Source organism: Tamandua tetradactyla, chromosome 20 (genome assembly GCF_023851605.1).
Source record: "Tamandua tetradactyla isolate mTamTet1 chromosome 20, mTamTet1.pri, whole genome shotgun sequence".
NCBI classification, from domain to species: Eukaryota; Metazoa; Chordata; class Mammalia; order Pilosa; family Myrmecophagidae; genus Tamandua; species Tamandua tetradactyla.
Genome location: NC_135346.1, coordinates 41,155,531 through 41,183,192, shown reverse-complemented (window position 1 = coordinate 41,183,192; position 27,662 = coordinate 41,155,531). Strand labels below are relative to the sequence as shown.

At 44.7% G+C, this 27,662-nt stretch overlaps 1 protein-coding gene and 1 long non-coding RNA gene across 2 annotated transcripts in view; one reads left to right on the top strand and one right to left on the bottom strand.

The window, feature by feature from the left end:
* The window catches only part of ADRA1B (adrenoceptor alpha 1B), a 47,242-nt gene extending 23,087 nt beyond the window's left edge, over positions 1–24,155 (bottom strand). Inside the window, exon 1 of the mRNA XM_077137560.1 lies at positions 23,050–24,155. Within this exon, the coding sequence (XP_076993675.1) occupies positions 23,050–23,998 (949 nt within the window). The 5' untranslated portion in view covers positions 23,999–24,155. The remainder of the gene's footprint in view (positions 1–23,049) is intronic.
* Positions 4,675–7,435, top strand: LOC143664052 (uncharacterized). The gene is made up of 2 exons (XR_013166283.1): positions 4,675–4,744; positions 7,210–7,435. It is a non-coding gene; the product is annotated as an uncharacterized LOC143664052 (long non-coding RNA).
* Positions 24,156–27,662: the final 3,507 nt, after the last annotated feature.

The following is a 27,662-nucleotide window of genomic DNA, read 5'->3' as shown; positions in this document are numbered from 1 at the left end:
CCCCGAAAAAAATCTCCCTAAGTACATCCTGTGCAGGACCCTCAATCGTTACAGCTCAGACTCAAACTGCAGGAATCTGTTTGTTCAGGGCTTTTGGAGGGATAAGAGAATTTTGAAGTGTTATCTAGGTAGATGTGGTTATGGAGAGGGGATGACAGGTGACAGAGAGAAGAAGTCATGCCACTAATAGCTTTTAATCAGGTTGGAGATAAGGGAGTTAAAGAACGCTCAGGTCTAGGGCTTTTTTTTTTTTTTTTTAGCGGACCCTTAAACCAGAGGAATTCACCCTGAAGATGTGTTTTCAGCCCTAGAGAGTGCAGAGCTAAACAAAGTTTAGGGAGAATAGAAGAGCTCAGTTAACGAACAAGATTAAGCGCCTGGTTAAACGTAGTTTATTTCTTTGAAACTTGCTCTTTATTATATTTCTCTTTATTATGATTGAGAGCATCCATTTTAAGCTCATTTTAATAGACAGCTTTTAACATTGTTAATTATACACAGAATAAATGAATGCATTTTCCTGGCAAAAATGAAAAGCTTACCCTTGACCACTCCTCCTAATTCCAGCCCCCTCCTCAGCGGTAACTACCGTTATCTTTTTGGTGCAGAACCTTCCAGTTTTTTTTTTTCTATGTACATTCATACATATACCCATAGAAAATAGAATATTTAAGGTTTCGGGAATTTTTGAAATAACATTTCATTCTGTATGCAACTTTCTGAAATTTGCTACACCCCCTCAACAATTTGCCTTGAAAATCTGTCGTAATCAGTACACAGATCTACTTCATTCTCTGAAACTGCTGCACTGTACTCCACTGCATGCATGTGTCAGAATATATTTCCTCAACTGCCTGTGGATGGACATTTAGGTTATTTTTCAATTAGAAGAATATTTTTTAAAATAATGGCTTTGTTGGGATATAATTCACGTGCTATAAAACTCACTCTTTTATAAAAAGGTGCAATTTAGTGGTTTTTAGCATATTTACAAGGCTGTGCAACCATCATCATGATCTAATTCCAGAATGTTTTTATCATCCTGAAAAGAAACTCTGTACCTATTAGCAGTCACGCCTTTTGCCTCCTCCCCTTAGCTTCTGGCAACCACGAATTACTTTCTCTCCCTATGAATTTGCCTATTCTGGATATTTCATAAAGCGGAATCATACATTAAGAGGTCTTGTGTGCATTTAGCATAAAGTTTTCAAGGTTCATCCAGGTTGTAGCATGTATCAGTAAGTACTTCATCCTTTGAATTTTTCTTTGCTGAGTGACATTCTATTACATGGATGTACCACATTTTGTTTGTTCATTCTTCAGTTGATGGATGTTTGGGTTATTTCCGCTTTCTGCTTCTGGTTGTTATGAGCAGTGTTACTGTGAAGAGGCGTGCACACGTTTTGTGTAAGCATGTGATTTCAGCCCTCCTGGGTATACATCTGGGAGTAGAATTGCTGGGTCATAAGGTGGGACTCTATGTTTACTTTTTGAGGAGCAGCCAAACTGTTTGCCACAGCAGCAGCACCATTTTACATCGCCACAAGTATTTTCTCTCTCTCTCTCTCTTTTTTAACAAGAAAGAGCATATTTATGAGGCAAATGGGCATGCTTATCTTCTGGAGACATCATTATCAACCATTTTGTAGCAAGCTGAACACCGGACTGATGCAATGCTGTTCAACAATCTATTCTGAGGGGGCGAGAAAGCTCAGCCTGCACTGTCCAGCCCGGTAGCCACTAACTGCCTCCGCGGCTGCTGGGCACTCGGAATATGACGACTGAGACTGAGGAACTGGATTTTTAGCTTAATCAAAACTTGCTTAGCCCACGTGGCTAGTGGCTATTGTACTGGATCCCACAGCACTTGTCCTCTCCTGTCTGCATAAATGCACGGCACCCAAAAAGGAGGCCGGAAGGCTCCTGGGGAAGTGACCCGCCTTCTGGTTTGCATTATGCAGCTCTAAACTAGCTCTTGTCACAGGAATCATAGACAAGATATTCAGAGTTCATCACGTCTTAAATCAGAGCTCTACCACATCACAATTCCGGTAACTCCCAACTTCTTCAGGGATGTGTTCAGAAAGTTGACGTTTTATGTATCTCCTTTATACTTTCAGTCTCTAGGCTTAAAAAACAGTGTTTATTGTTTTGTTTCTTACTACAAGAGCAATACATGTTCACTACAAAGAAGCACAAGAAGAAAATAAAAATGACCGCAAATAATTACTGGTAATACCTTCGTGTATGTGTGTATACACAAAATTTATCTGTATTTAACTTTGAGGAGGAGTAGAGTGGACGTTTATTGGAATCAGCCTTGCTCTCATAGTTCCTTACTGTTTCTGTGATAATAATTTATAGTCCACATTGTGTGCCACGTCAGACCCATTCTCCTGGGGGAGATGGACATCGAAAAGCTCATTCCAGCCCAATGTGACACGGCTCTGATGGGGTGGAGCAAGGTCAGAGAAACTGGGAGAGGCAGTAACCACTGCTTGGAGAGTTGCAGAAGGCTGCAAAGGGGAACTGGCATTTGAGCTGGGCTTAAGAAGGAAGAATTTATGAAGCAAAGAAGAGGAGGCAGGAAGAGAAAGACAGAGGGAACAACATGTGCAAAGGCTTGGGGCATGAAAGAGGTAAGTGTGTTCAGAGAAGGTTGAGACTTCTCCTGTGTGGCTGCAGGAGAAACAGCATGGGCCATGCATGTGTTACACACCCCATTTTCATTTAATTCTCATATTAACCAAATGAGATGAGGGCTATTATCATTCCCATTCTTATAGGTAGAAAACTGAAGTTGAGAGAGGTTAAGTAGTTTACCTAAGGTTGCACAGCTAGGGAGGGGCGGAGCTGGGAATCTGGTCTGTCTGAGCACGCAGTTCAGACTTGAGAGATGAGGTAGGTAGAGCCTGATTGTGAAGAGACCCTTCTGCCATGCTCAGGAGCTCCGATGCCAGTCCATGGGTGGATCAGCTGGGACTGGCATGATCAGAGCTGTGTTTTAGGAAGATCATTGCAGCAGCCGTGTAAAGCCAGCTTTCAGAGAGTTCAACCCATTCGAGAAGTAGGTCATAATGTAAGTAGGTCAGCAAATTACTTTGGGCTAAATCACTTTCAGCAGGGAACACACACACACACACACACACACACACACACACTCACACAAGCACATACATGTGGCTTTAAAGAAAGGAGCCTCTGAAAATTTAGCACCTTTTGCTCCCCTTTCACCTCTCAAATGAAAATCCACACTAGCAGCCCCCTAGTTCTATGTTTATTCCAGTCTGGGCAGGAAGCAGATTCCTTGCTGCGAGACCTTGGACAAATCACTCCTTACATGACTTCAGTTTCCTCATCTGTAAAACGAAACACTTAGAATATTCATCTTTAAATATCATTCCCATCTTTACAATGATCTGGCTCCTAAGAGCAGTGAGGCCTGCTAAGGGATTTCATTCAGGCCACAAAGTGTTTTTCTGGAGAGCTAAGATAACTGCGGACTGGCTGCCCCTAAATTTGGAGCTCCTTAGTACTTCCTGCACAAGGCCAGAGACGGGCTTTTGAGGCATCACTGAAGACATAGCAGTCTTCTTTTGTTTTCAGGCTAGGCCAGTGGCAACAAATAACCTAATTAAGACCTCGCAAGCAGCTTGCGCAGTGAAAGTTAATTTAATGAGCATCTTATTAGTTGTTATAACTACTTTTTAATGATGCTTTAGTACATTCAACTACGCAGATTCCAAGCAATTTTATTAAATGTTAGCACATGATCCATTAGTCTTTGATTTCACTTCTTTTTTGCCCATTCACCTATCCTGAGATTCAGATGCCTGAAATGCATTTTCCCCTTCTAAGCCAGGGGCAGCCTTGAAGACATATTTTCCTTCCCTTTCTTCATTACCCATTTCTCTGGATTTCCCCAGCCACCAGAATTGCACTGGAGTGATGTGAGGGGTGAGGAAAGGCTCCCAGGTGGAAAATCTTCCCCACTGGCCTTCCACATTCCCTAACCTTCCACATTCCCTAACAGTTCCACCATTAATCACTTCTGGTGGAAAAACTTCGAAAGCCTCTGCTGACATGCAATTGTCATTGTGGAGGTAGATATAGAAACTGCTGTTATGCGTTAACACCTTAGTGCAGATTAGCTCAACATACTAGCTGTTTGGTCAATAGATACGACGTCAAGAGGATCAGTGCTGAATTGAGTAGGTTTTAATGGTTGTAGGCAAGTTGGGGAGGATGGGAGAAAAACAGAATTAATTAGTATCTATTGCATACTAGACACTGGGCTAGTGTCACATTTACTATCCCACTCAATTCTTTTAACAACTCTGATGTGAAGGTATCATTAAAATCAATTTACAGATGAAGAACTTAAGCACAGAGTAGTTGAGTAAGCTTTAAAGTAAAAGGGAGAGCTGGGGTTTGAAGTCTCAGGACATGGGGCCAAGGCTAGGACAGCATGGCAAATGTAGGAGCTGTGACCCCTAGAGGGCAGTGTTCGCACACTGGGGGTTAACCTCCAGGAGGACTACCTGTGGGCAGGTGAACTCCAGGAAAGCTGACCAGGGAGGCATTAAAGACAAACATAGCAAGAGTCACAATTTGGTCCCTGCAGCGCTGATCTCTTTTGTTCTCTCTCTTCATCATCAATGGGCAGTGTGACGTCGTCATTAAGAGGACAGGGTTAGACCTCAGGCTGATGCGGAATCAGGTCCTGGTTGACCCTTTTCTGTAGGTATGCCCCTGCACAAACAATTTAAGCTTTCTCAGCCTCAGTTTTCTCCTTCTTATATTCTTCTTGTGAAAGCGAAAGAACATGTGCAAAGCATACGGGGACGTGCCGGTCACCAGCCGCTGGCCCACGCAAGCCTTGGATGGGATGGCGGCACAGCGGGGCGGGCCCCGGGTCACAGGCGGTGGGCGCAGAGGGAAGCAGGATCTGGTTTTTATGTTTGCGCTTCTCCGATTTGAATGTGCATCAGAATCAACTGGGGGGCAAGACTCCCAGGTGACCTGGGCTGCGCCCGCAGGCTATGGTGCAGTAGGTGGGTGGGGTGGGGTGGGGGGCTATAACTTTTCACCTCTAGCCGGTCCCTGGGCCACCCTGCGGGGCTGAGGACCGTCCTCACAGATGCGCTCCCTGTGGTGCTCTCCGGCCACGGCCCCACCCTCTGGAACCGCCATTAGAAGAACCCTCCCAGTTTATCCCCGCCTGGGTTGAATCACAGAAGCCGAGCTCTGATCTGCCTCCGCTTGCTCATTTTTTTGCCCTGCTTCTGTGGTTTTCCTGAGCCCTGTGAGAGCCCATTCTTGCTAACAGGGACCGAAAACACAGTCTCCAAATCATGATGCCTTTTTTTTGGCTGTGTCAGTCACTGGACCTGCTTAGGTTGAAGGGATATTTGTGGTTTGAATGAACCAGTTTTGTGGCTGAAAGTGCTAATACAATTTGTTCTTCAAAGAGAGCAAAGAAGGGTTGGGCTCTGACTAGCAACTTCCAACTAATTTATAAGCCTGAAAATTTACACTTTTAATAAATCACTTAAACAAAATGGGATAACAGATATTCTTGGACATGCAGCAGGAACAGTAGCTTCTGTCATTCTTTTTACCAAGAAGAGGCAACTCAGTGGATAGCAGTGAGATAATGTATGCGAAAATGTCTGGCACAACGTTTTACAGATAAAAAATTATGATTAAAATTATGTTTATTGAGCAAATGCTTTTTGAATCCTTATAAAGTGACAGTTTGCTTTTATCAAGATTTCTCCACCTCAGCACTATTGAAATTTTAGCCCAGATAATTCTCTGTTGTGGGACATACCGTGTATTGTGGGATATTCAGCAGCACATCCCTGGTTTCTGCCATTAGTGCTGGCAGCAGCTCATGCCCTCAGTCATGACAATCAAAAAGGACTCCAGATCTTGCCAAGTGTCCCCTGGGGTGCAAAATCATGCCTGGTTGAGAACCACTGATTTATACAAATAGTTCCAATTTAGAGAGAGGGCAAAGGAGAAACAGAGAGGCTGAGCAATTTACCAAAGTCCACACAGCTAGTAAAGGCCAAGAGTGGGATTTGAACTCAGAACTGACCTAATCCAGAATGTCACCCTTGATCACTGGTCTCCTTGCTTCTTAGAGCTTATTTTTGAGAATGTGTAGAGGAGAAAGTCCACTCAACCACATGCATCCTGGTGGTCACCTCTGAGAAGGGGGGAAGGGAATGAGAAGAGGGAGGGGTTCTTTTAGCTGCATTTACATTTTATTTCTTAAAAAAAGAAAGGATGTCTGCAGCAAATTCAGCAATATGTTAACAGGGCTCATGGGCGTCTCTGTCAAATTATTTTTGTATTTTTTGGAATGACTGTAACATCTCAAATATGAAAACAATTTTAAAAAGAGAGAGAGCTGAACAGAAAAGCGTTAGTTACCATCTCCTGATATTTCTTAGCATCTGAACACCACGTCTAGAACTCTCTTTACTTAGGCTTTCACTCTTTTCATTTTTCTTAATAGAGGGATCCCCAACTTTTTAGTCAGATGGAATCAACCCAGTTTTGTTTGCCTTAATGACCTAGCCCATTCAGAGAATTAATAATAATGACAATACTATTAATAGGTATTTATTAAGTGTCTCCTCCAAAGCAGATACTATATTAGATGTTTCACACACATTAACAGCTGATGCTTAGGAAATACTTACTAGTGTTTGGCACTGAGCTTAGCCCTTTCCATTCATTTTCCCATTTGTCCTCACTGCAGTTCTGTGATGCAGGTGGTTGCAGCAAGTTACTTTTACAGATGAATTGACTGAAGCTTAGAGAGATGAGCAGCAGAGCCAGGACTGCAGTCCTAGATTTGTCTGATTTCACTGTTCACGCTCTTTCTAGTACTCTAATCTTAGTACCTTCTAGTACTTTAAGGAGCCACTCATTTCCCAGAGAAAGGAAGGAGCTCACCTCTTCCTTGGGAAGCCCGAATTGAGGGGGGAGCTATCAGAAGCAGAGGCAGGTACAGGCAAGGTTTCCCAGGTCAGAGGAATTGCTGCTGGCTCCAGGCCCCTGGCTTTGCGTCCTTGTTGATTTCTGACCCTGTGGCCAGTGGGTCTAAGTTCACCCCCTCCCTGCCCTGTCCTAACTGGTGATTCCAACACTTCTAGATTTAGTACAGTCTGAAAATAACCCTCCCTCTCTTTCCAGATCAGCAGTTCAAGGTCAGTGTTAAACTATGTCCCTGGCGACCAGGACCCATTGCTTCCCTCTAGAAAAGCCTCCTTCCCCAGTGGATTTGGCTCAACGTGTCGTCTCCTTGCTTCTTGAGTGCTGCTCAATTCAGTTTTCAGTTCGTGAGGCTGGCCTCCTCCTGAGCCAATCTAAAGTTTGCAAATAAAATGCGGTGCATTCGCTATGCCCTTGTCTAAACTTAGACTGTCTACCGTGCTCCCTGGACCCACACGGGCCCCACGGTGGGGTGGGGCCAGCTTGGATGCCCAGAAGACTCTCTTCTTATGAACTCATCCTCCAAGTGCCTCAACCGCGATTGTTTTCCTGGGGGTTGACAGAGTTTTCTTTTATTTTGTTATGCTTTTCAATCTGGACGTCAGTCCTGGAGCCTTGAAACACTGATGTGGACCACAGTAGGCCTGGCAGCGGGGCGAAAGATCAGATCCATTTACACACCGTGGGTGACTGCTTTTTGTTCTTGGATCCCGGGTGAAATACACACATTCTGAGGCCACTGCCTGCTCTGGCTCCCCTGACGGATGGGGGGTTGCATTCCAAGCGGGCAGCCCAAGCCTGGAGCTCTGGGACGCGAACGCCAAATCAGTTGGAAGTTTTGAAGCTTTCAAGCCATCTTATCACCACTGAGGGGCAGCTGCCTTCTCAGGCAGATGCCTGGTCAAGTGAGGAGACTTGTCTGATCCCAGCTAGTGAGGAGCTATCGGTATAAAAAGTACTTTCTTCAGCCAGGCTCCAAACCCCATCAGGGGAGTGCAAAATCGCTCTTCCCTTCCCAGAGGGTGAATTGACAATGTATGACTGAGGCCCTTCACCTGAGTCTACCACTTGATCTAGTGATGCGGAGTGAACTTTATCCTAAGGGAATCTTAAAAGGGTATTTATTAAAGGAAAAGTGAGTGCATAAGAACGCTCATCACAGCTAAAACCTGGAAACAACTTAGGTGTATAACAAGAGAGTGCGGATTATTAAAAAACATATGAAACGATGATTAATTTCATTCACAGAAATTTCCCCTACCAAATTGGCAGAGATCAAAAGTTCAATGAAACAACGTTGGTGAGTGTGTGGGCACATTGGTGTGCCAGTGACGGAAGTGTAAATTGACATAATCTCTAACGAGGATGATTTGGCAATATTTATAAAATTCAAAATTTACTCAGAGTTATCTACCTCCAGGATTTTTATCTTACAGATGTATTTACTCAGGTGGAAATGATGAAATATGTTCAGTGATATTCACTGCAGTACTGTATGTAATAGCAGTAGATTGGAAAGAAAGTAACTGTCCATTCACAGGGGTCTAGTTGAAAAAAAGATATAAAGGAATACTATGTAGCTATTAAAAAGAGCAACGCAGCTTTCTACGTTTTGGAGTAGAAAGTTCTCCAAGATACATTGTTCAGTGAAAAGAGCAAGTTATAGAATAGTACTTAGAGCATGCTATCATTAAAAAGAACATTTAAATATTATTGCATACATAGAATATCTCTGAAAGGACATATAACAAACTGGTAGCAGTGAGTTGCCTTGGGGGAGGGCAAATTGCATGGCTGTGAGCCACGAAAATGAGAGGAACACATTTTTCACTCTACATTTGTACCTTGCGATTTTGATAATTTGCGTATGTCTTATTTATATAAGTAGATTTTCTCTTCATAAGTGGATTGGTTAAGTACATTATGGTACCTTCTATTATGGAATATAATGTAGCATTAAAAAGATGAAAAATTAAGAAATTAAAAAATGAAAAGATTCAAATTTATAAGTATGGCTAGAGGTTCACACGTGATGCTTAGTGAAAAAGGCATTGAGAATTCCAATTTGTCTTAAGCATAAATATATACACACATATATGGATAATGGATAATGTAATGATTATGTATGTATGGATAATATAATTATGTGTATATTATTATATATAATATTATATATATATTATAACATATATAATATATATATAATGTGTGTGTATGTATATAATATTTTCCTCTGGAACTTTGCAGAAATATGTCTGTGAGTATATACAGACTTATTTCTGCAAAGTTCCAGAGGAAAATCTTGAACATGATTATATAGATGGTAGGATTGTAGGTGACTTCTTCTTTCTTTTTTATACCCTCCTGTTGCATCTGAAATTTTTTTTGCTGCCTAGAGAGGGAACATTCTCCTCATTTTGAAAAACATACAAAATAAAAAATCAACGCTCTGACAACATGTTTGTGAACTGGGGGGCGGTGGCAGGGCATGACCAGGGGAGAGGGGGGTAAAGCCACTTCTAGGTGTTCTAGGGCCGGGGAGCACAAAATGTACGTGTGCTCGTGTGTTTGTGTGTGTCTGTTTATTTTCAAACAGGTAAAACCAGATTAAAAGTGATCACATTTTCTTACTTTCAAATACAATATTTGCTCATTGCAAAATGTGACAAATTATAAAGTTGTGTAAAAAAGTTAATCATCTATTCCTTCTCACCCTATCCAATGCCTCAAGATGACCAAGTTAATAGCTTTGAAAAATGAGATTTCATTTTATGCTGAGACTTGCCTTTTTAAATTAAATATCATGAACATTCCTCTTAATCTAAATGGTAGGTCAACAGACATAGATCTAACCTATTCAAAAATGTTTTATTGTGGGGAAATATGCACAATGTAAAATTTGCCATTTTAACCATTTTTTAAGTGTATAATTCATGGGTAATAATTATATTCACAATGTCATGCTGCCATCATCACTATCTATTTCCACAATGTTGTCATCATCCTAAACAGAAATTCTTAAGCAATACCTTCTCATTTTCCCTTTTTCCCCAGCTCCTGGTAACCTCTAACCTACTTTCTCTCTCTCTGAATTTGCTTATTCTAGGCTTTTTATATAAGTGGAATTGTACAATATCTTACCTTTTGTGTCTGGATTATTCCACTCAACACGATGTCTTCAAGTTTGATCCATGATCGCACATTTATCAGAACTGCATTCCTTTTTATAGCTGAGTAATATGTCATCGTATGTATATACCACATTTTGTTTATCCATTCATCTGTCGATGGAAACTTGGAATGGTTCCATCATTTGGCAATTGTGAATAATGCTGCAATGAACACTGGTGTACAAGTATCTGTTTGAGTCCCTGTTTTCAACTCTTTGGCATACATACCTAGGAGTGAAATTGTTGTTTTCCACTGCTGCTGCACCATTTTTCATTTCTACCAACAGTGCACTATGGTTCTAATTTCTGCACATCCCTCTCAAAACTTATTTTGCCTTTTTAAAAAATAATAGCCATCCTAATGAGTGTGTAGGGCTATATTGTGGTTTTCTTTGCATTTCTAATTTATCTTTTTTAACACCACTTTACATTTTACTATTTTTAAAATTTCCTATTTAATGAAATTAAACATAATCAGGTTAAACTTAAAATATCAAATATTCCTTGTCTCAGTGATTCCATTTCTAGAAATTTATCCTGTATGTGTAGGCAAAGAGACATACACAAGAGTTTTCACAGCAACATTGTTTGTAGTAGCAAAAGACTAAAAATAACCTAAATATCAATCAAATGGGGTACTGATTAAGTAAAATAAGATGCTCCATAAAGTAGATGCATAAAGTGCAGCCACAAACAAGAAAGCATTACTTCTAAACATCCTGACATAGAATATGTCAAAGATAAGTTGCACGAAAAAAGTGAACTTCACTACAATGCTTATAAATAGATGCTATTTATAAAAATAAATCAGGTGGAAAAATGTACACACATTCCACACACATACACTAAAATATACACACATATATACAAACATATATATATGTGTGTGTGTGTATCCTTAAATATAAATGGAATATTTCTAGAAGCAGACGCCCCAAATCTTAACAGAGTTGCTTCTGGGGAAAAGGACTGAAGCTGTGGGGTGAAGGTGGACCCCTCCGGTCTGGTGTGGGCAGAAAAAATTTTTCGTTGTTTACTTTTTTTTGTTCTTTCTGATTTAAATAAAAATCAATTGTTATTCTTTAGTAAAGAAGCCAGTTGATTAAAAATTATCATATGTAATCATAGCAAAATAGTTACAAAACAGGATGGCAGAGTCCAAGTTCCATGTGGCTCTAAAATGATTTTTTTGTAAAGAGAAAATGATAAGAAAGCCTTACATCCGAAGCGTACCTTTATAATATGTTAAGGCTGGGTTCTCATCCTGGGGCAGGGTGTGTGGGGTGGAGAGAGTCCTGTGAATTTGGATGAGAAAACGGCACCTTTTAAGTTTTCAAAATAACCTTTGGCTGAATGTGAGCATTTCCTTCAGCAGGAATGTAGGCACCGAGCCATAGCAAAATCAACAGGATTTATCACCAATAGAGATCAGATTTGTAATATCACATTACATCTGTGGCAGATATCTTGAAATATTATTTCCACTTGTCACTACTTCAAAATTATAGCAGTTATTTGTTTGACTTGCTGCTGGGACTTGTTTGTTGAATATGTTAATGAAGAGGGACATTTATCGTTCTATAATAAATTAGCTTTTTCAACATCGTAATAACTGTATTACAGTATAATTGGATTTCTTTGAAATCCTGCATCTTTTATTTTATGTGTCTATTGTGAGAAGGGGCTTCGCCAGATTGCCGAACGGGTCCATGGGGGAAAAATGAGCACCTCATCTTGTGCTAAGATAAAATTCTGAAGGGTTGGGCACAAGGAGTCACAAATGGGCGTTGTGTACCTGGAAGTAGAGAGAGGAACCCCATCACTTTTCTCTTGTTGCCAGGGGGCGATTAATGGCCTGAATATATGTAGCAGATCTTTTTTGCTGCTCCAGTTGGTGGAACCTCCTCCTCCCCTACCAGCTGCCTCCCTGGCTCTCCGCCCCGCCGTGCTGGTGGTGTGAGCCTGGGGGCGATGCCTGTGAATGTGAGCCTGGCTTGCCCTTGGTTCCATTTTAATGTCCTTCTGGGGCACAGCTAGGTTGCTGAGCACAGCCTCTGCATGATGCCCATTAACCTGGCAGGAAACTCCATCTTAAAGAAGAATTTCAAAAGCAAAAACCAACCCCCAAATGCATCTTTGAAGGAGAGAAAGCTGAGGGGGAGCAAGATGTGGGGGCAGGCATCCCTGGAAAAAAGTTAAATGGGACTCTGTCAGGAACTGTCCACTTGCGTGCTCTAGAACATCCTGTTTCTGAACATTTTAGCCTTGATTGCTTAATGGTGCAACTTTTATAGCACAGCTCGTGTGCTCACACCAGAGTGGCACTTGAGTGTTCAAAGGGGCTCAGATGTTCTGCCAGTGGGTGTGGCCGGGAACATGCTGTTGACTGTGTCCCAAGACCACAAACTTGCAGCTGAGCACGAATCTTCCTGTATCTGGACTGACTCATGCCTTATCATGGCAAGAGGTATGATGATGGATGGGGCAGTTACCCAAGCCTTCCAAGTCCTTAAGACCCAGCTTGCTTTCCTTCAGCCCCATATCTTATTTCAGCCCACCCTTCTGTCTCCTCTATACCCATCATTCAGATTACACCAGTTGTCTTATGCTGAAACTGACTCAGTTCTTTACTCATTCACTAAATATTTAGAGCCAGTCAGAAATGAACTCAAATCCCAGCTCAGCCACGCATGTGTGCGACCATGGCAAGTTAACTAAATGAAAAATACCTTATTTAGAAATATCAAACCAACATTAGTAGGAATTCCTGCCACCCACAACACACAGACAGAGGAAGTTGTCTCCTCTTTAAATTGATGTTCTCTATGATTACTCTTTCTCGGAACTGTGGAGGGTATAGGTGGCAGTTTCTCTCTCCTCCCGTGGGAAATGGGAGTATTATGGCATGTCCGCCTGCAAACACTCTCACTCCAGACTTCAACATAGGGAGACATTTTTATCATTCAAAATGGAGACACTTTTGAGAATAAGAGGTGGGTTATAATAATAATCAGCCTTTGATAGTGGGCATAAATGGGACTGTCTGGGGTGCACTGGGATGGATGATCTCCAAGAGAGTTCAGGGCTACACCACCCAAGGAACAAAACCCATAGCTGGGGCACCTCCACTTTGGGGGGATATAGCTTGATGTGAAAAAAAAAATCAAAGGAGTCTTCCTAGATAAAACCAGAATGTTGTTGTCCTTTCTTACTTTTGTTTCCGAGCTGTATATGTGTGTGAATTTAGAATCACATTTGCAGGTGGCGGTAGCATTCACATCTCAGTAGCTTGGGTCTATAAAGGTCTTTTAATTTGGCCCTGCTGTAAAGCCACCTTGATGGGTTACTCCTCACCTGCTTTTAAAGGGACCAACTCTGACCATCTCCCTCCCAGAGGTGAGAGAAGGGTGATTCGGGCTAGTAAGGCAAGGGGAAACGGGGGCTGGTTGGTAATGGGCTGGTCTCCCTGGAGGTGAATGGAATGGCAAGGTTATCATAGTAAAGGCTCTCCGGACTTGCATCCACTCTGGTTTTTACCTATGCAGTCTTTTTCCCTTGGTGTCATAGCTGGGTCCACATGGCCATGTTGGTTTTGGAAGAGCTGTTCATGATGGTCTTCTTCTAATGTGCTTATGGCAGGTTCAGGGACTGGGACAAGTCACTTAACATCTCTGGGCCCATCTCCTCACTTATAAAATTGGCTAGATATTAATACCTAGTGTTTTGGTGTTTCTGATGGGCTGTCAGGAGGTTCAACATAGACAATGCCTGGCACACAAATATGAATTGTAGCTGCTATTGCTATTTCTACAGAGTCTACACATACACACCACTGGGCATGGGAGACACGAAGATGATTCAAAATCTGTCCTCGAGGAATGTGCAGCCAGGAATCCTGATTTCCATGGACAATGCCATAAATCACGTAAAAACGGAGTGACTGCTACTAAGGAAGTGTGGGAATCAGGGAAGACTTCATGAGTGAGGTGTCATCAGAACCGGGATTTATAGGTGGGTGGATTTAGATATTCAGAAGAAGAACATTTCTGGCAGAGGGGCAGTATAAGCAAATGTGCAGAAGATAGGAAATGCAACGCATATTTGGGAAATGGAAAATAATGCTAATTAATCCTCTTAATTCTTCTGCTGAACTCACAGTGCTGTTCATTCACTCATTCATTCACTCAACTTCTGGGAACACCTGTGTTCAGCAGAGATGAAAGATTGGGTCCCTGTTTGCAAGAAGTTCACAGTTTGCAGAAGAGAAAGATAAATAGATCAGTTACAAGGCTGCTAGAGAGTGCCATTCCTGGTTCATTTGGGTGTGAACAGAGGGCATTGAGCTGTCAGCCCCAGATTCCTCTCTTGCATGGGCCCTCCAAGGCCCTGGGAAGGGCCCTTGAAATGTTTCCTCACAGGTCTATGATTTTGCAAAGTTTTCCAAAGTAAGACATGAACCGTAATTGGCTAAGACCACTGTGTGTTCCTCTGTGGTACTTCCTCTCATGTGGGTGATGTTGCAAGGGTCATAGGCATTTCTGGGAGCTAAGAGGAAGTTAAGGTACATTGCATTTGGATTCTAGTGTATGTATGTGTATGGTCTGCTGTCTTTCTTTCTGCAGTTGGATGATCTCTAGCCAGAGTTACTGCAAGGTGGAAAAACGACTTCCAGAAATACACCCCGCCCACAGTGTGGATCCACCAAAGAAGCGTGTTCTCTGGTGCCAGAAACCACACGTATGGAGGTGGTAGAGAAGAACTGAGGCCTGAAATGTATGGGAAAGTATTCTAAATCTTATGTATTTTCCCAAACTTGATAAAAATCAAGGATATGGTGCCTCTCGGTTGCGGAGGGATGGACAGCCACCCTGCCCTTCTTTCCTCTTATTCAGAATTGACTGGTTTTCCCAGTTTCATCTTATGCATCTTTAAATTGGGGCTCAGAACCCTACACTTGGGGTATCTCCAATGATGAGCCCTTTCGCATTATCCAATAACTTAGATTTGAATCCTGGGCACCTCCAGTGATGAAACTTTAACCTTATCTGACTGCTCAGTGTTATGGGTTGAATTGTGTCCCCCCGAAAGACATGTTGAAGTGCTAACTCTGGTCTCTGTGAATGGAACCTCATTCTAAATTGAGTCTTTGCAGATGGAATCAAGTTAAGATGAAGTCACAATGAAATAGAGTGGCCTCTAATCCAATATGACAGATGTCCTTAAAAGAAGAGGAGAAGAGACACAGACAGGCACAGAGAAGACAATGCCACGTGAAGACAGAGCCAGAAACTGGAGTTTTGCTGCCAGATGCCAAGGAACATCTGAGTCTATCACAAGCTGAAGGAGGCAAGGAAGGATTCTTCCCTAGAGGCTTTGGAGAGAATCTGGCCCAGCTGATACCTTGATTTGGGACTTCTGGGCTCCAAAACTATGAGAATAAATTTCTGCTGTTTTAAGTCACCCAGTGTGTGGTAGTTTGTTCTGGTAACCCTAGAAAACTGGGACGACTAATTTCGAATCCAGGGTCTGTCACTAGTCAGCTGGGTGGCCTGAGGCAAGTTACTCAATCTCTCTGAGCTCCCATTTTCTCATCTGCAAACCGGAAACTGACAGCACCCACTTCATAAGCCTTTGGAGAGGAGCGAGCAAGAGAAGGTATAGAAGCACCCACCGCACGATGCTGCACAGGAAGCCCAGCCAACCCAGCAAGACCTACCTGATAAACAGGAGCTATTAGGAATATTATTATCAATGTGGTCAGGAGCACAGTGGCTGCAGAAACAGCCTGCAGATATGGGAGAAACCAATTTCCCAGTGCGGCCTGGCAGCCATCCATTATTTTTATGAGTCACACACATATCAGGTTAAGGGCATCGCCTGCCTAACAGATCTTAATAGGCCCATCTGTGATGGCATCACAGTGACACAAGCACCTTCTGGCATGTGTGTGGCCTGTTTTGCTCTAGCATGGTTAAGGGTCTGCACAACCGGCCCCCCGCCCTGCTGTTCCTGACAGGCGTAACTCTTCAGGCATGAACCTCCTTCCTCTCTGGTCCTTGGCTCCAGTCTACGGGAATCCCGCTGCAAAGCCAAGGCCATCTCGTTTATTCATTCCTTCCCTTCCGCCTTCCTTCTCTCTCTCCTCTTCTGTTTCTCTCCCTCCTTCCTTCTTTTTTCCTTAAACATTTATTATGTTTAGCCACCACGGCATCTTCCATGATTCCCAGACTTCAGGAGACACACAGTAAAATTTCAAAAAAACCAAACCAAAACTAAACAAAAACTGGGATTGGATTGATATAGGGTTACCATCTTTTTATTTTTCACCAAGTAGGACATTAAAAAAAAAACCACTGTCATCATGACATTATTCCACCAAAGCAACGTTATTTCAGTGCACCAAAGAGAAAGGACATTGTCTTTAGAAGAAAAGGACAGTCATTTATATTTAATACATTGTGATTTTTTAAAAAGCATTTTCCTAATGTTTTTCCTCTTTTTTGCAAGAGCCAGTGAAAATATCACACATGGGCATCAGACCTTAGACAAATGTTCCGGAAGCACTGTAGTAGCTGCAGAGATAATATAATAAAGGCTTACTGCATTTCAAATTTGTAGACAGATAGACTCTACTGTTTACAAGATGAGTGACTTTGGATAAGTTACTCAACCTCTCTGAACTTTCTCGTTCTTTCACCTGTAAACTAGGGACCTGATGCTTGCCCTGCAGAGGGGCTGTCAGAATTACAAATGATACAGGGCAGTAAGTATCGAGCAGTGCACCTACTACCTTGAAGGTGCTTCCACAGTCCTTTCCTCCAGGGAGGTTCTTGTCCAAAGAAATCACCTTCCTTTCTTCCAGTCTTGTTGCCTTCTTCCACCTAGAGGGATCCAAGGGACTGGGCAGGACTGGGAATGCTTCTGGCTGTATCTCCACAGGGTATCCATTCCAGGGGTTCCCAGGCATAGCAGGACTGGTGCTGTGCTGGCTGCATAAGCATCACCTGGGGAACTTGTCCAAACTTGAGATTCTCCCAACCCCCCACTAGAGATGCTGATGCAAATAGGTCTGCAGGGGAGCCCAGTAATCTTTAAAAAATCAAGACCCCTGCCAGAGTTGCAGCTAGGCTTGCCATCTCCTGGCTTTGGGTTGTGACATTTCTGTTGGCTCAACTCATAAGAATGTCTGGCAGGTAGTTCCTTGCACAGCATCTGAAGAGCCCTGGTGAATGCATCTGAGGAAGATCCTGAGAGTAATCTTTTTGGCCATGTTTAGCTCCTACCCCAGTCTTCCTCTTATGAATAAATGGTACCACCATCCACCCAAGTGACTCCACTGAGAAACCAGGGGATCATTCTGGACACGCTTCTCTCTTGCACTAACCCTCCCATACCATAACCAGCCCATCCCCAAGTCCCTGAATCCATCCACTTCTCTCCACTTCCACTGCTACCACTTTTATCTGTTACCACCCCCTCTTACTGTGAGTGTGTGGCCTCCCAAGCATCTCACCAGCCTCAGTTGTCTTTTAAAGACATAATTGAAATAGCATCTCTCCTCTACTTCAGACATATCAAGAGTGGCCAATGCACTTGAGATAAAATCTAAAGTTTTTAATTTTGTCTAAAAATCCCTGCATGATCAGGCTGCAACCCACATCTCCAGCCTTGACTTGTGGCTGTCTCCCCTCTACTCCCCAGGCTCTGTTGATCCCCACCACCTCCAGTCTCAAGACTTTCAGGTGTATCCTTCCTTCTGTCTGGACCTCTCTTCTATTTATCCCTTTCACTGAATTATATTCTCCAAATTATTCAGGATTCTGCTTATGCGTCATTCCCTCAGGGATCTGTTACATGCTTCCGTAGCATCTCACCTTTTTCCTTCAAATCATTCATCACAATTTGCATTCATGTTTATTTGTGTGTGTATATTTTTCAAAATACGTGTGTTCCCCACCAGAACTAACTTTTATGAGAGCATGGAACATAGTTGTTTTGCTCAGCACTACATCTCTGCACCCAGCAAATGCTGGGACATAGTAGGCACTCAATAAATACGCACTTCATTCAGTGAGTGAATGAATAATTAAAGACATGGACCCAGCTCCCTAGATAAATGGGCAAGGTCCACACTTTCCTAGATGGAAGGCAAGGTTCACTCAAAGTCAGGGGTGACTGATGAAGGTGCCCAACCTTGAGGGACCCACACCATAGTGCAGAAGGTGTGGAGAAAGTCCAGTCCTGAGTGACAATGTGGAATGACCTTCCCTGATGACTCTTGGGTGGGTCCTTTTTCAGGGGTAACTTGGAAGAAAGGCAGGGTTTTGCAACAGAAGCATAATAAAGAGCTTGTGATGGAGGCGCGGAGGTTCCTGGAGAGCATTTGCCATGAGAGAAGGTTGGGAGCAGATAGCAAAGAGGCCAGACATTTCCTTGGTGTGGAGGCATAGGCCCAGTCTATTCTGTCAGACCTGGGTTCAACTCTAGGCCCTATCATTTTCTTGCTGTGTGACCTTGGTCAGGTACTGTAGCCTCTCTGAGCTTCAGGATATTCCTGTAAAGCAGGAACAATTATTCTCCCCTGGCAGGGTGACTGTGAGAATGAATGGGACAATGCCTAAGAGGGTCTAGCAGAGTGTCTGGCATATAGTACATGTTCAATAATAAGATCTCACTAGCTTGGAAGGCTGCTGCAGGCAGGGGCCATGTTTATTTTTGGTTCAACAACTTGGAACCTGCCATAGTGACTAGCACATACAGGAACAGGAGAAAGTCTTTATGAATTATTTGATAAGTGATAAATTATTTTCCTTCTTCAATAAAATTTCCATCTTCCAGGAAAATCCTGTGTGAAAAATACTGCCCCCCTCCACCAAGGACTTAAAACAATTACTTTTCTTGTGGGCAACTCCACACTGGGTTTTGACAGCTGAGCACTGGAGGATTAGCACATGGGTTTGAGGGGAGTGGCCCAGCCTTGAGACATCCCTGAGACCCTCACCCTCTCTTGAGCTCTCCTGGGAGGTTGAAATTCATCAACCCCAATTTGAATGAGAGGGCTGGAGAAAGAAACCAGTGAAGAGAGGGATTCCTATTTAGTTCCAGTACTATAGAGAACACAACTGTTTCTTTGAAATTGACCTTCATTTGGAGGGGGAAGCAGTTAGTTCAATAATGGCTTCCTGGTGCCTTTCAGCATTTTGAAAGACGGAAAAAAGATTTGGAGCGAGGCAAGGTTCCAGTGTTTTCTAAACAACTCGCTAAGCCCAGCTACCAGTTGGCTGCCCAGCACTTCCTGCTACCCCCGTCCACTGCACAGCACATCCCTCAATAGCGGGGCCGCTTCTTGAGACCCTGGCCAGGCCTTCCCTGTTCAGGCTGGAGCAGGCCTCCATTATAATGCCTGGAGGCTGAAGGTTTCTTGGACATCGTGTCATGCCCATGGGGCAGAAATGCTGCCATATTATATTCCAATTATTTCCTGTACCTCCTTGGCCTGATTCCAGGGGCCAAATAAAGAAGTCCTTGTTTGGTGGAGTCCATCCCTGCTCCTGAGTGAGTGCCTGTCCCTGGGCTGACTTAGTCTGAGGTTGCAGGGAAAGGGTGGGGAGGAAATGGGGAGGGGTTCCAGGTGGGGAGAGCACAGCAGGAGATGAAATGTCCAGCTCTGCAGGCAGTCTGACCCTGCTCCCAAAAATAAAAATAAGGGAGGAAGGAAAACAAATGGGGCTCCTGAGCAAGATCCTGCTGGGGGCATAACTATTTTCCCTCCCTCCCAGGAGGCATCCCAACCCTTCTCTCCCACAGAGAAAACAAACACAGCTATGGAAATCTCATGCCATCCATCCACCTGAAGCCCACCTCCAATTGGAAGTCACTCCTACCTACACTTCTCTGCTCACCAAGCACTGTCTTCCCCAGCTCTGCTTTTTCCCCTTAGGACTGAAAAAAGCTTTCATGGAAAAGTTAGAATTTGAAGGCTTCATCAGCTTCCAAAAGAGTTGTTCTACATCATGCTACTTCTTTTTGAATGTTATTTGAACTCAGATATATAAGAAACCCATATCTTCATTTTGCTGAGATCCTCTTCCTAAATTAACTAAGAAAACATTACTTAAGCATCTCTGATTGAAGCTCTTTGGTATCTCTGAGTCCATCCCAAACCCAAGGCAGTCCTACCCAGAGCTCATATTCCTCACATGACAAGGTTTCCAGAGAAGAATGAGGACGGCTCGGGGACAGTATATTCGGGAATCTTCAGAGAGCATGACATGGATCATCAGAAGGTTTTCGTTCAAAGGCATCAGGGTGGGGAGAGCATCTCACGTTTGATGGTATGGGAGAAAAGGATCTGAGATGTTGAGGGGACAAAATCTCAGAAATGCATGGACAGAAAGGAGGGAAGAAGTGGGGAAAGCATGTGTGTGAGAGAGTGCTGGATCGGAAGAGTCTGAGGAGGTCTTGATGAATTGAGGATCCAGAGGGAAGCCACCTCATGCCAAACCACTGGGAAAGGTCAAAGCTTAGCAGCATATAAAGTCCTGACATCCAGGATGCTGGAACCTGAAGGGAGCTGAGGGAGTCTCTGGCCAGTGATTCTCAAAACCTGGTCTGTGGATCACTTCTTCAGAACCACCTGATAAGCAGATTAAATATGCAGATCCCTGGGAGCCATCTGACTTACTGAATCAGGTTCTTCATGGATTGGGTCCAGGAAGCGACATTTTTATCAAGTTCCACAGGTGATTCTGGTCCTTATTAAAGGTTGAGAGCCTGTGACCTAGTTGAACCCTCTTATTCTCTAGATGTGACTTCCGAGGCACAGAGTGGTAAAGCAACAAGCCTGGGCTCAAGGGAGCTAATGGATGGCAAAGCCCAAATGAGAAGTTGATTGCCCCTGATCACCAGTGCACTGGCAGCTCTTTCCTTTTCAGCACGCCAGAAGCCTCCTTACCTGTTTGGAGCTGTTTGCCCTGCCTTCTAAGACCAAAGCCCTCTCCTTTGTTGGCCCATACCTATATTCTTCTGGGGTAGGCTGGAAGGCCAGGACCGAATGAAGAAAGAGGAAATACCTGTTTCTTTTCTGAGCTTTTCATAGTAGATTTGTATTGGAAGGAGAAAACCAATCCCTGTTGCCTGAGAGGCAATAGGGATTGGTTTGTAATACTAATAGCTAACTTTATATCAGACGCCAGGTTAAAGGCTTCCCATGTATTAGTGCAAACCCTATGAATAAAATATAATTAGTCCCATTTTGCTGATGAAGAAACAGGCTCACAGAATTGCAGGTTTTTTTGCCCAAAGTCTCATGGCTAGCATAGCAGCAACATCGCTTCCTTGTGCAACCATCATTTTAAAAATGCCTACCCTGCCACCAGTCTAGTGTGAGCTGCCATCTACTTTAACACCCCCCCACCCCCAATGCCAGCAAAAAGATCTGGAAAGCTTGTGAAAGAAAAAGAAAGCTTCTCTGCAATGAGATTTGATCAGTTCTGAGAGTGAGAACTTCAAACCCTTTCCACTAATACTTACCATTGAAAACATTTTTGAAAAGCACCTGTGGGCAAGGCTGCTTTAGAAAACATGACATAGAGAGTAGATTAAATGACTTTTTTTTTCCATTTCTTTTTTTAAAAGGGAAACTCCTGATATCAGTTTATTTTCTTTCCATTTGTCTCTTTCTCTTGAAGCAGTATGTCTTCAGAATTCCAGCTACTTGAGAGCTTTGGCTATATTCGGCTCTAACAGACCCTGGAGGGAGTGCAGACGGATATGGCCCATGCATGCAGCTGCCATCATCTCTTCCGATATGACACAAGACTGTGCCATGATCACCTCTCTCCATTCATTTTCTGTGGTGTCCCCCCAGGAATATGAGAAGACATCAAAGCATATCAGTGCCTCAGAGAAGGGACGTGGGATTCCCAAGCCATGTGGAAAGCAAGTCACAATATCCTCCTCTAGGTTTCCCTCTTAGCCAGAGCTCCTTACAAGAAATCAGGGAGCCTTTTGATCACTTCACTTAGTAGGACCACCAAACAAAAGATGATGGGCACATTGGCATAGGAGGGAAGGACCCATTGAATCCCATTCTACTGGGATTTTGCTGCTGGCAGAGAAAGGTGAGGGATGACTGTGATTTAGTTCCGGGGCATTCCATAAATCACTAGAGTTAGGAATATTTTTGGGTAAAACTGAGAATGTGTGACCCTGTGATTATTTTCCTTCTCTTTCAAATCTTTGGGCTTTAGATAACTTAAAGGCTTGTAGGGGCTGTGTGGCTGTAAAATGCTCTTGTTAACTGATAATGAAGGGAGTGCATGAGGTGATAGCCAGGAGTGTGGGCAGGAGGGGGAGAACAGAGCCCTTGCAAAGCTCTTGAGAAGTGTAGGTCTCTGCAAAGGACCTGGAAGTGCTGAATGAAAACTGCCTTTCTGTGTACGAGCTGCCTCTCAGCTTCCCAAACGCCGTGTCTGCAGTAACTACAAACTATTTTGTATGCTGCATTAGTGACGCTGCCTTAGCAGACACATCATTACTACTGAAATAACTCCGGTGTGATGTTCAAACCTGGTGTCCTTTTCAATTATTAAACCGAGGCTGCTGAATGAGTCATTCCATATACCAGATTTTCCTGCCGTGGTTTTATCTTGTGGTTAGTAACCTCAGTGTGTTGCACGAACACCTGAGTTGGTTCCTAGCCAGCTACCCAATCTGCAAAGCCTTTGCAGAACAAACAATATTATCCCATCTCCAAACACACACAGACTGCATTAAACATCCACTACATACGCAAAACTTTACAGTAAGCTTCTCAGGGAAACCCAAGAATCAAAAATGCCCAGTTCCCCTCTGCCAGTCCCCAACTTACCAAGTGGAAGAGCAATGAAGAAGGGTAACCAACACAAGATGAACATGCCAACCACAATGCCCAAGGTCTTGGCTGCTTTCTTTTCCCTGGAGAACTTAAAAAGTTTGACAGCTATGGAACTCCTGGGGTTATGGCCCTTGGCCTTGGTACTGCTGAGGGTGTCCTCATGAAAGTTCTTGGAGTGGATCCTCAGGGTTAGCTCCTTGGAGTTGGACATCTCCTTCATGACTCCTGCCTCCAGGTTCTTGGTGGTCCTTTTGGCCACGATGTAGACCCTGCAGTACATGACCAGAATGACGGCCAGAGGGATGTAGAAGGAGCCCAGGGAGGAGAAGAGGGCGTAGAAGGGTTCTTCGGTGACCCCACATTCCTTGTCATCATTGGGTGCCGGTTCCTTCCACCCAAGGAGAGGCCCGATGGAGATGACCGTGGACAGCACCCAAACACTCAGGAGCGCCAAGATGGCCTTCCTCCGCGTGACCAGCGTGGGGTACTGCAGGGAATAGCGCACCCCGATGTAGCGATCGATGGAGATGGCGCACAGGCTCAGAATGGAGGCCGTGCAGCACAGAACGTCCACGGCGGCCCAGATGTCACAGAAGATCCGCCCCAGCACCCAGTAGCCCAGCACCTCCAGGGTAGCCGAGAAGGGCAGGACCGTGAAGCTCAACAGCAGGTCGGCGATGGCCAGGTTGACGATGAAGTAGTTGGTGGGCGTCCGCAGGTGCCGGTTGCAGGCCACAGACAAGATGACTAGGATGTTGCCCACGATGGCGAAAAGGATGAAGGCGCCCAGCACCAGGCCCACGGAGATGGCCCTGGTGATGTCCAGCTGGGGCAGTGTGGAGTTGCTGGAGGTCTGGTTGGGGCCAGTGAAGTTGGCATTTTTCAACTCTCCCCAGTGGGCAGGTGCTGATGTGTTGTGGCCGGTGTCCAGATCGGGATTCATTTTAGAGTCCGCCCTCCATAGCCAGGGGAGTGATTGGGCTCGGAAGGGCTGCGGCGAAGGCTCCTCAGCTGCCCTGAAACTTTGCAGCCACCGTGGTCTTCTTCCCAGAGGCGCCCTCCTGGTGAGAAGTCATCGCCCCCGGGCCGCCCAGCCCGGCAGCACGTCTCCTGCCTGCACGGAGCCGCTCGCTCTCGCCTGTCAGAGGGAGGAGGTGGAGGAGGAGGAGGAGGAGGTGGAGGAGGAGGAGGACGAGGAGGAGGAGGATTAGAGAGGGGACGAGGCGGCAGCTTCAAGTTTAATGGTCCGCGTCAGGCGCGCCGGGCCGGGCCCGCTGGGGAGCGGAGGGGCGGAGAGGGCGGCAGGGCAGGGGGCGCACGGCTCTGCCCGGCCCCCGGCGGGTCTGCGGCCAGCGGCGCCTCCTCCGCCGAGCGCCGAGGAGGGTCTGTTTCAATGAGCCGCCTCTGGGCTGACTGCATGGCGGTGACATCAGGAGGGGGAGCCGGGCGCCCTGACGCCGCGCGGCGCTAGGGGGCAATGCGGGTCCAGCCAAGGCGCCCGCAGCCTCGACGCCGCCACCCTGGTCAGCCGGGAGGCCGGCTGCGCCCCGCGCCGCCCCCCATGGCAAGCCCTCTGCGGGGTTGGAGAAGCCACTTGGGTGCGGGGATCCCTTTTTCCCACCCAAAGTGGCCGACTGGAATGACTTTCCTTCCTATTCACGCCTCAGTTTCAAAAGTGCGGTGGGGAAGTTTACCTCCTGGAGTGAGCCCCCTAGATGTAGGGAGATACGCAACTTGTCTGACACCTGAAAGAAAGAAGTCCAGGGTTAGGCAGCTGAGTGGGACGTGTGTCAGATCTGAGACCAGCCCCTATTCTTTATATCCGTATGAAACCTATCCAGCCTCATAATCCACCGCCTGCCCCACCAGGCTTCTATTAACTCACTCACAAATTGTTACCGATACCCACTGCCTACCACCAGTCCTGTTCTAGGCACTGTAGGCATAGCAATGGAATAAAATAGAAAACGTCTCCCTGCCCTGGAAGAGCTTACGTTCTGATGGGAGGAGACAGAGAAAATAAAAAAAGCAAAAGATAAGGTGCGTCCTGGGTTTGATTACGGGATCATGCAACGCCCCTCATTCCCCCCCCCCCCGCCCCAAATAAGATGTATCCTATGATGATAGGCACTGCAGAGAAAATAAAGCAAGGAGGGGGTAATGAAGTGGTGTGTGTGTATGTGGATTTGAAATTTTAAATGGGGCTGCTCAAGACCTCATTGAAATGATATTTGAGTCAAGGCCTGAAGGAAAAGAAGAAATTAGCTATTTGCCTTTCTGGGATGGAGGTTGAGGGGCGTAAGACACCTTAAAGCATCAGGGAAAGGACTGGGGTGGTGGTGGGGGAGGATCTTGGCCTTTTCTTGATTTTTTTTTCTTTTGAATGATATCCATGTTGGACAACCAGCTACAGGGACAGACTCCCAGAGGCAGGTGAATGGTGCTTAAGAAAGTTTAAGAGTTATTGGGCGGGCCACGGTGGCTCAGCAGGCAAGAATGCTTGCCTGCCATGCCAGAGGACCTGGGTTCGATTCCTGGTGCCTGCCCATGTAAAAAAAATGTAAAAAAAAAAAAAAAAAGTTTAAGAGTTATGGAGATTAAAAAAAGTGAAGGGAGAGTCTTTAGTTAGTTTCTATTCATCCAACACTTATTAGGTCCTAGGCAGTGTGTAGAGTTCTTTCTGCATTTCCTCATGACCCTCGGAGAGAAGTCTCTTATCATCTTTCCCATGTTGTGGGTGGGACTGCAAGGTCCAGGAACGTTGAACTCTTTGCCCAACTCCACACAGCCATTACGAAGAGGACCAGAAACTGGACCCAGCTGCAGTCACTTCTAAAGTTGAGCATGTAACTGCTGTGTCATGCATTTTCCCTGGGGACCTGGTAGGGGATGAACGGCGGTTATAGATGGAGCTGTCTTCCAAGGAGTAAATTTGGGGGCCCCAACTATTGGTGCCGGGAGGGAACTGATATTTATTGAGCTATTGAAATCCACTGATAGCCAAACACTTGTACTCATCTTCCCTCACTCCTGACAGCAACACGTTGAGAAAGGCACAGCCATTCTCCATTGACAGATGAGAAAACTGCATTTCAGAGAAAGTTATTTACATTCCCGAGGTCATATGGCTCATGAACAGAGCAATGGCAGAGACACATAGAGTTTGAAAAGTAAAGTTTCATCCCTCTTCTGCTGTCCTCCCTAAGCCTGCACCTTAGTCGTCATATGCCCTGGCCTGGACTGCCCCTGATATGCCCACTACAGCCTGATATTCAAGGGTAGGGAATGAGAAGGTCACTCTGGGTGGCTTATATCTCAGGTCCTCAACCTAGAGGTAAGTTCTTAACCTCTTTTTATTTTATTTTTTTTTATGGGGAAGCAAGTGACCACATACCTATTTGAAATTTTGGTGAAAGTATGGTTCTTCTCTGGCCCAAACCCGTAGACTCCCACATGCATCATTTCAAGGGGCTGTCTGAGGTTATGAAATCTCATCAGAGACAGCCCTGGAAACCGATTTGTTTTCCTATCTCAATTAAACTGGCATAAGTTGTATTTGAAGGTTTTAAAATAAGAGAGTGACAGGTTATAGTGATTTAAATCGTCAAGAGCTTTCAGAGCCCTAGCTTGTCCATCTTCCCATTTTGGAGCTGGTTCAGGAGACAAAGGGAATTGGCATGCTCACAGGGCTAGCCAGGTGCAGAGCAGCTTGTCAGACTCAGTTTCCCTGGTCTACAGGCCTGTCCTTCTCCCTCTGCTGCAGAGGGAGCCACTCACAACAAGCAGGAGTTCTTAAACTGTGGGTTGTGAGACTGGAGAAATTGCCAGAGGTAGTTATGATGAGGACAGATTGTCCAAGGTCCTGGGAGGCTCAAGTACTAATTTGTCTGGAGATAGGGGTCTTGGTCACATGATCTTTTGAGGTCCTCAGACTCCATGTGATTTTGCTTTCCTAACTGGATAAAGCAGCGCATAGAGCAACTTCTGCTGGCTCTTCTCCTAAGCACCTTCCAAAATGGGGTTTGGGTGATATACACTCAATTCTCACTGTTCCAGAATATCTTCAAGTCAAGGGTGCTGCTGCTTCTCTCGATCTGGTTTATACCCAGTGGGAGGTAGGAGGAGGAAAAAAAAAATCCAGTCATTTGGCACAAAGCTGGCAGTTAGCACAGACAGGGCTGACGGAGGGGGAGGGTGGAGCAGAACGAGCAGCTAGTTCCAAGTTCACATTTGGATTATGGTGGTCCATTTACCACTTCCCTAGGCATTAATTTCATCAGCTACTGACCAGCCAGCAACACGCCATTGGATTTACGGAGGCTGTCCACATAATCACAGTAACCAACTGTAATGTGCAAACTCAGCCTACCAGACATTTTTCTATGGTGGCAAAAGGCTGGGTGGGGCTGGGTGGGGAAGAGCAAATGTGAGACTCAGAGTCAGTTGATACTTGTTATGAAAGAGAATAGTTTGTTACCTAGATGAGAACTTACATCTTGATTCAGGTGTCAGGACATGAAAGAGATTATTAAGCCACATCTGGAGATTCAAAATCCTTCTAGACTTCAGACATGTTGTCATTTACCAGTGACTTTGATGAAGGCAAA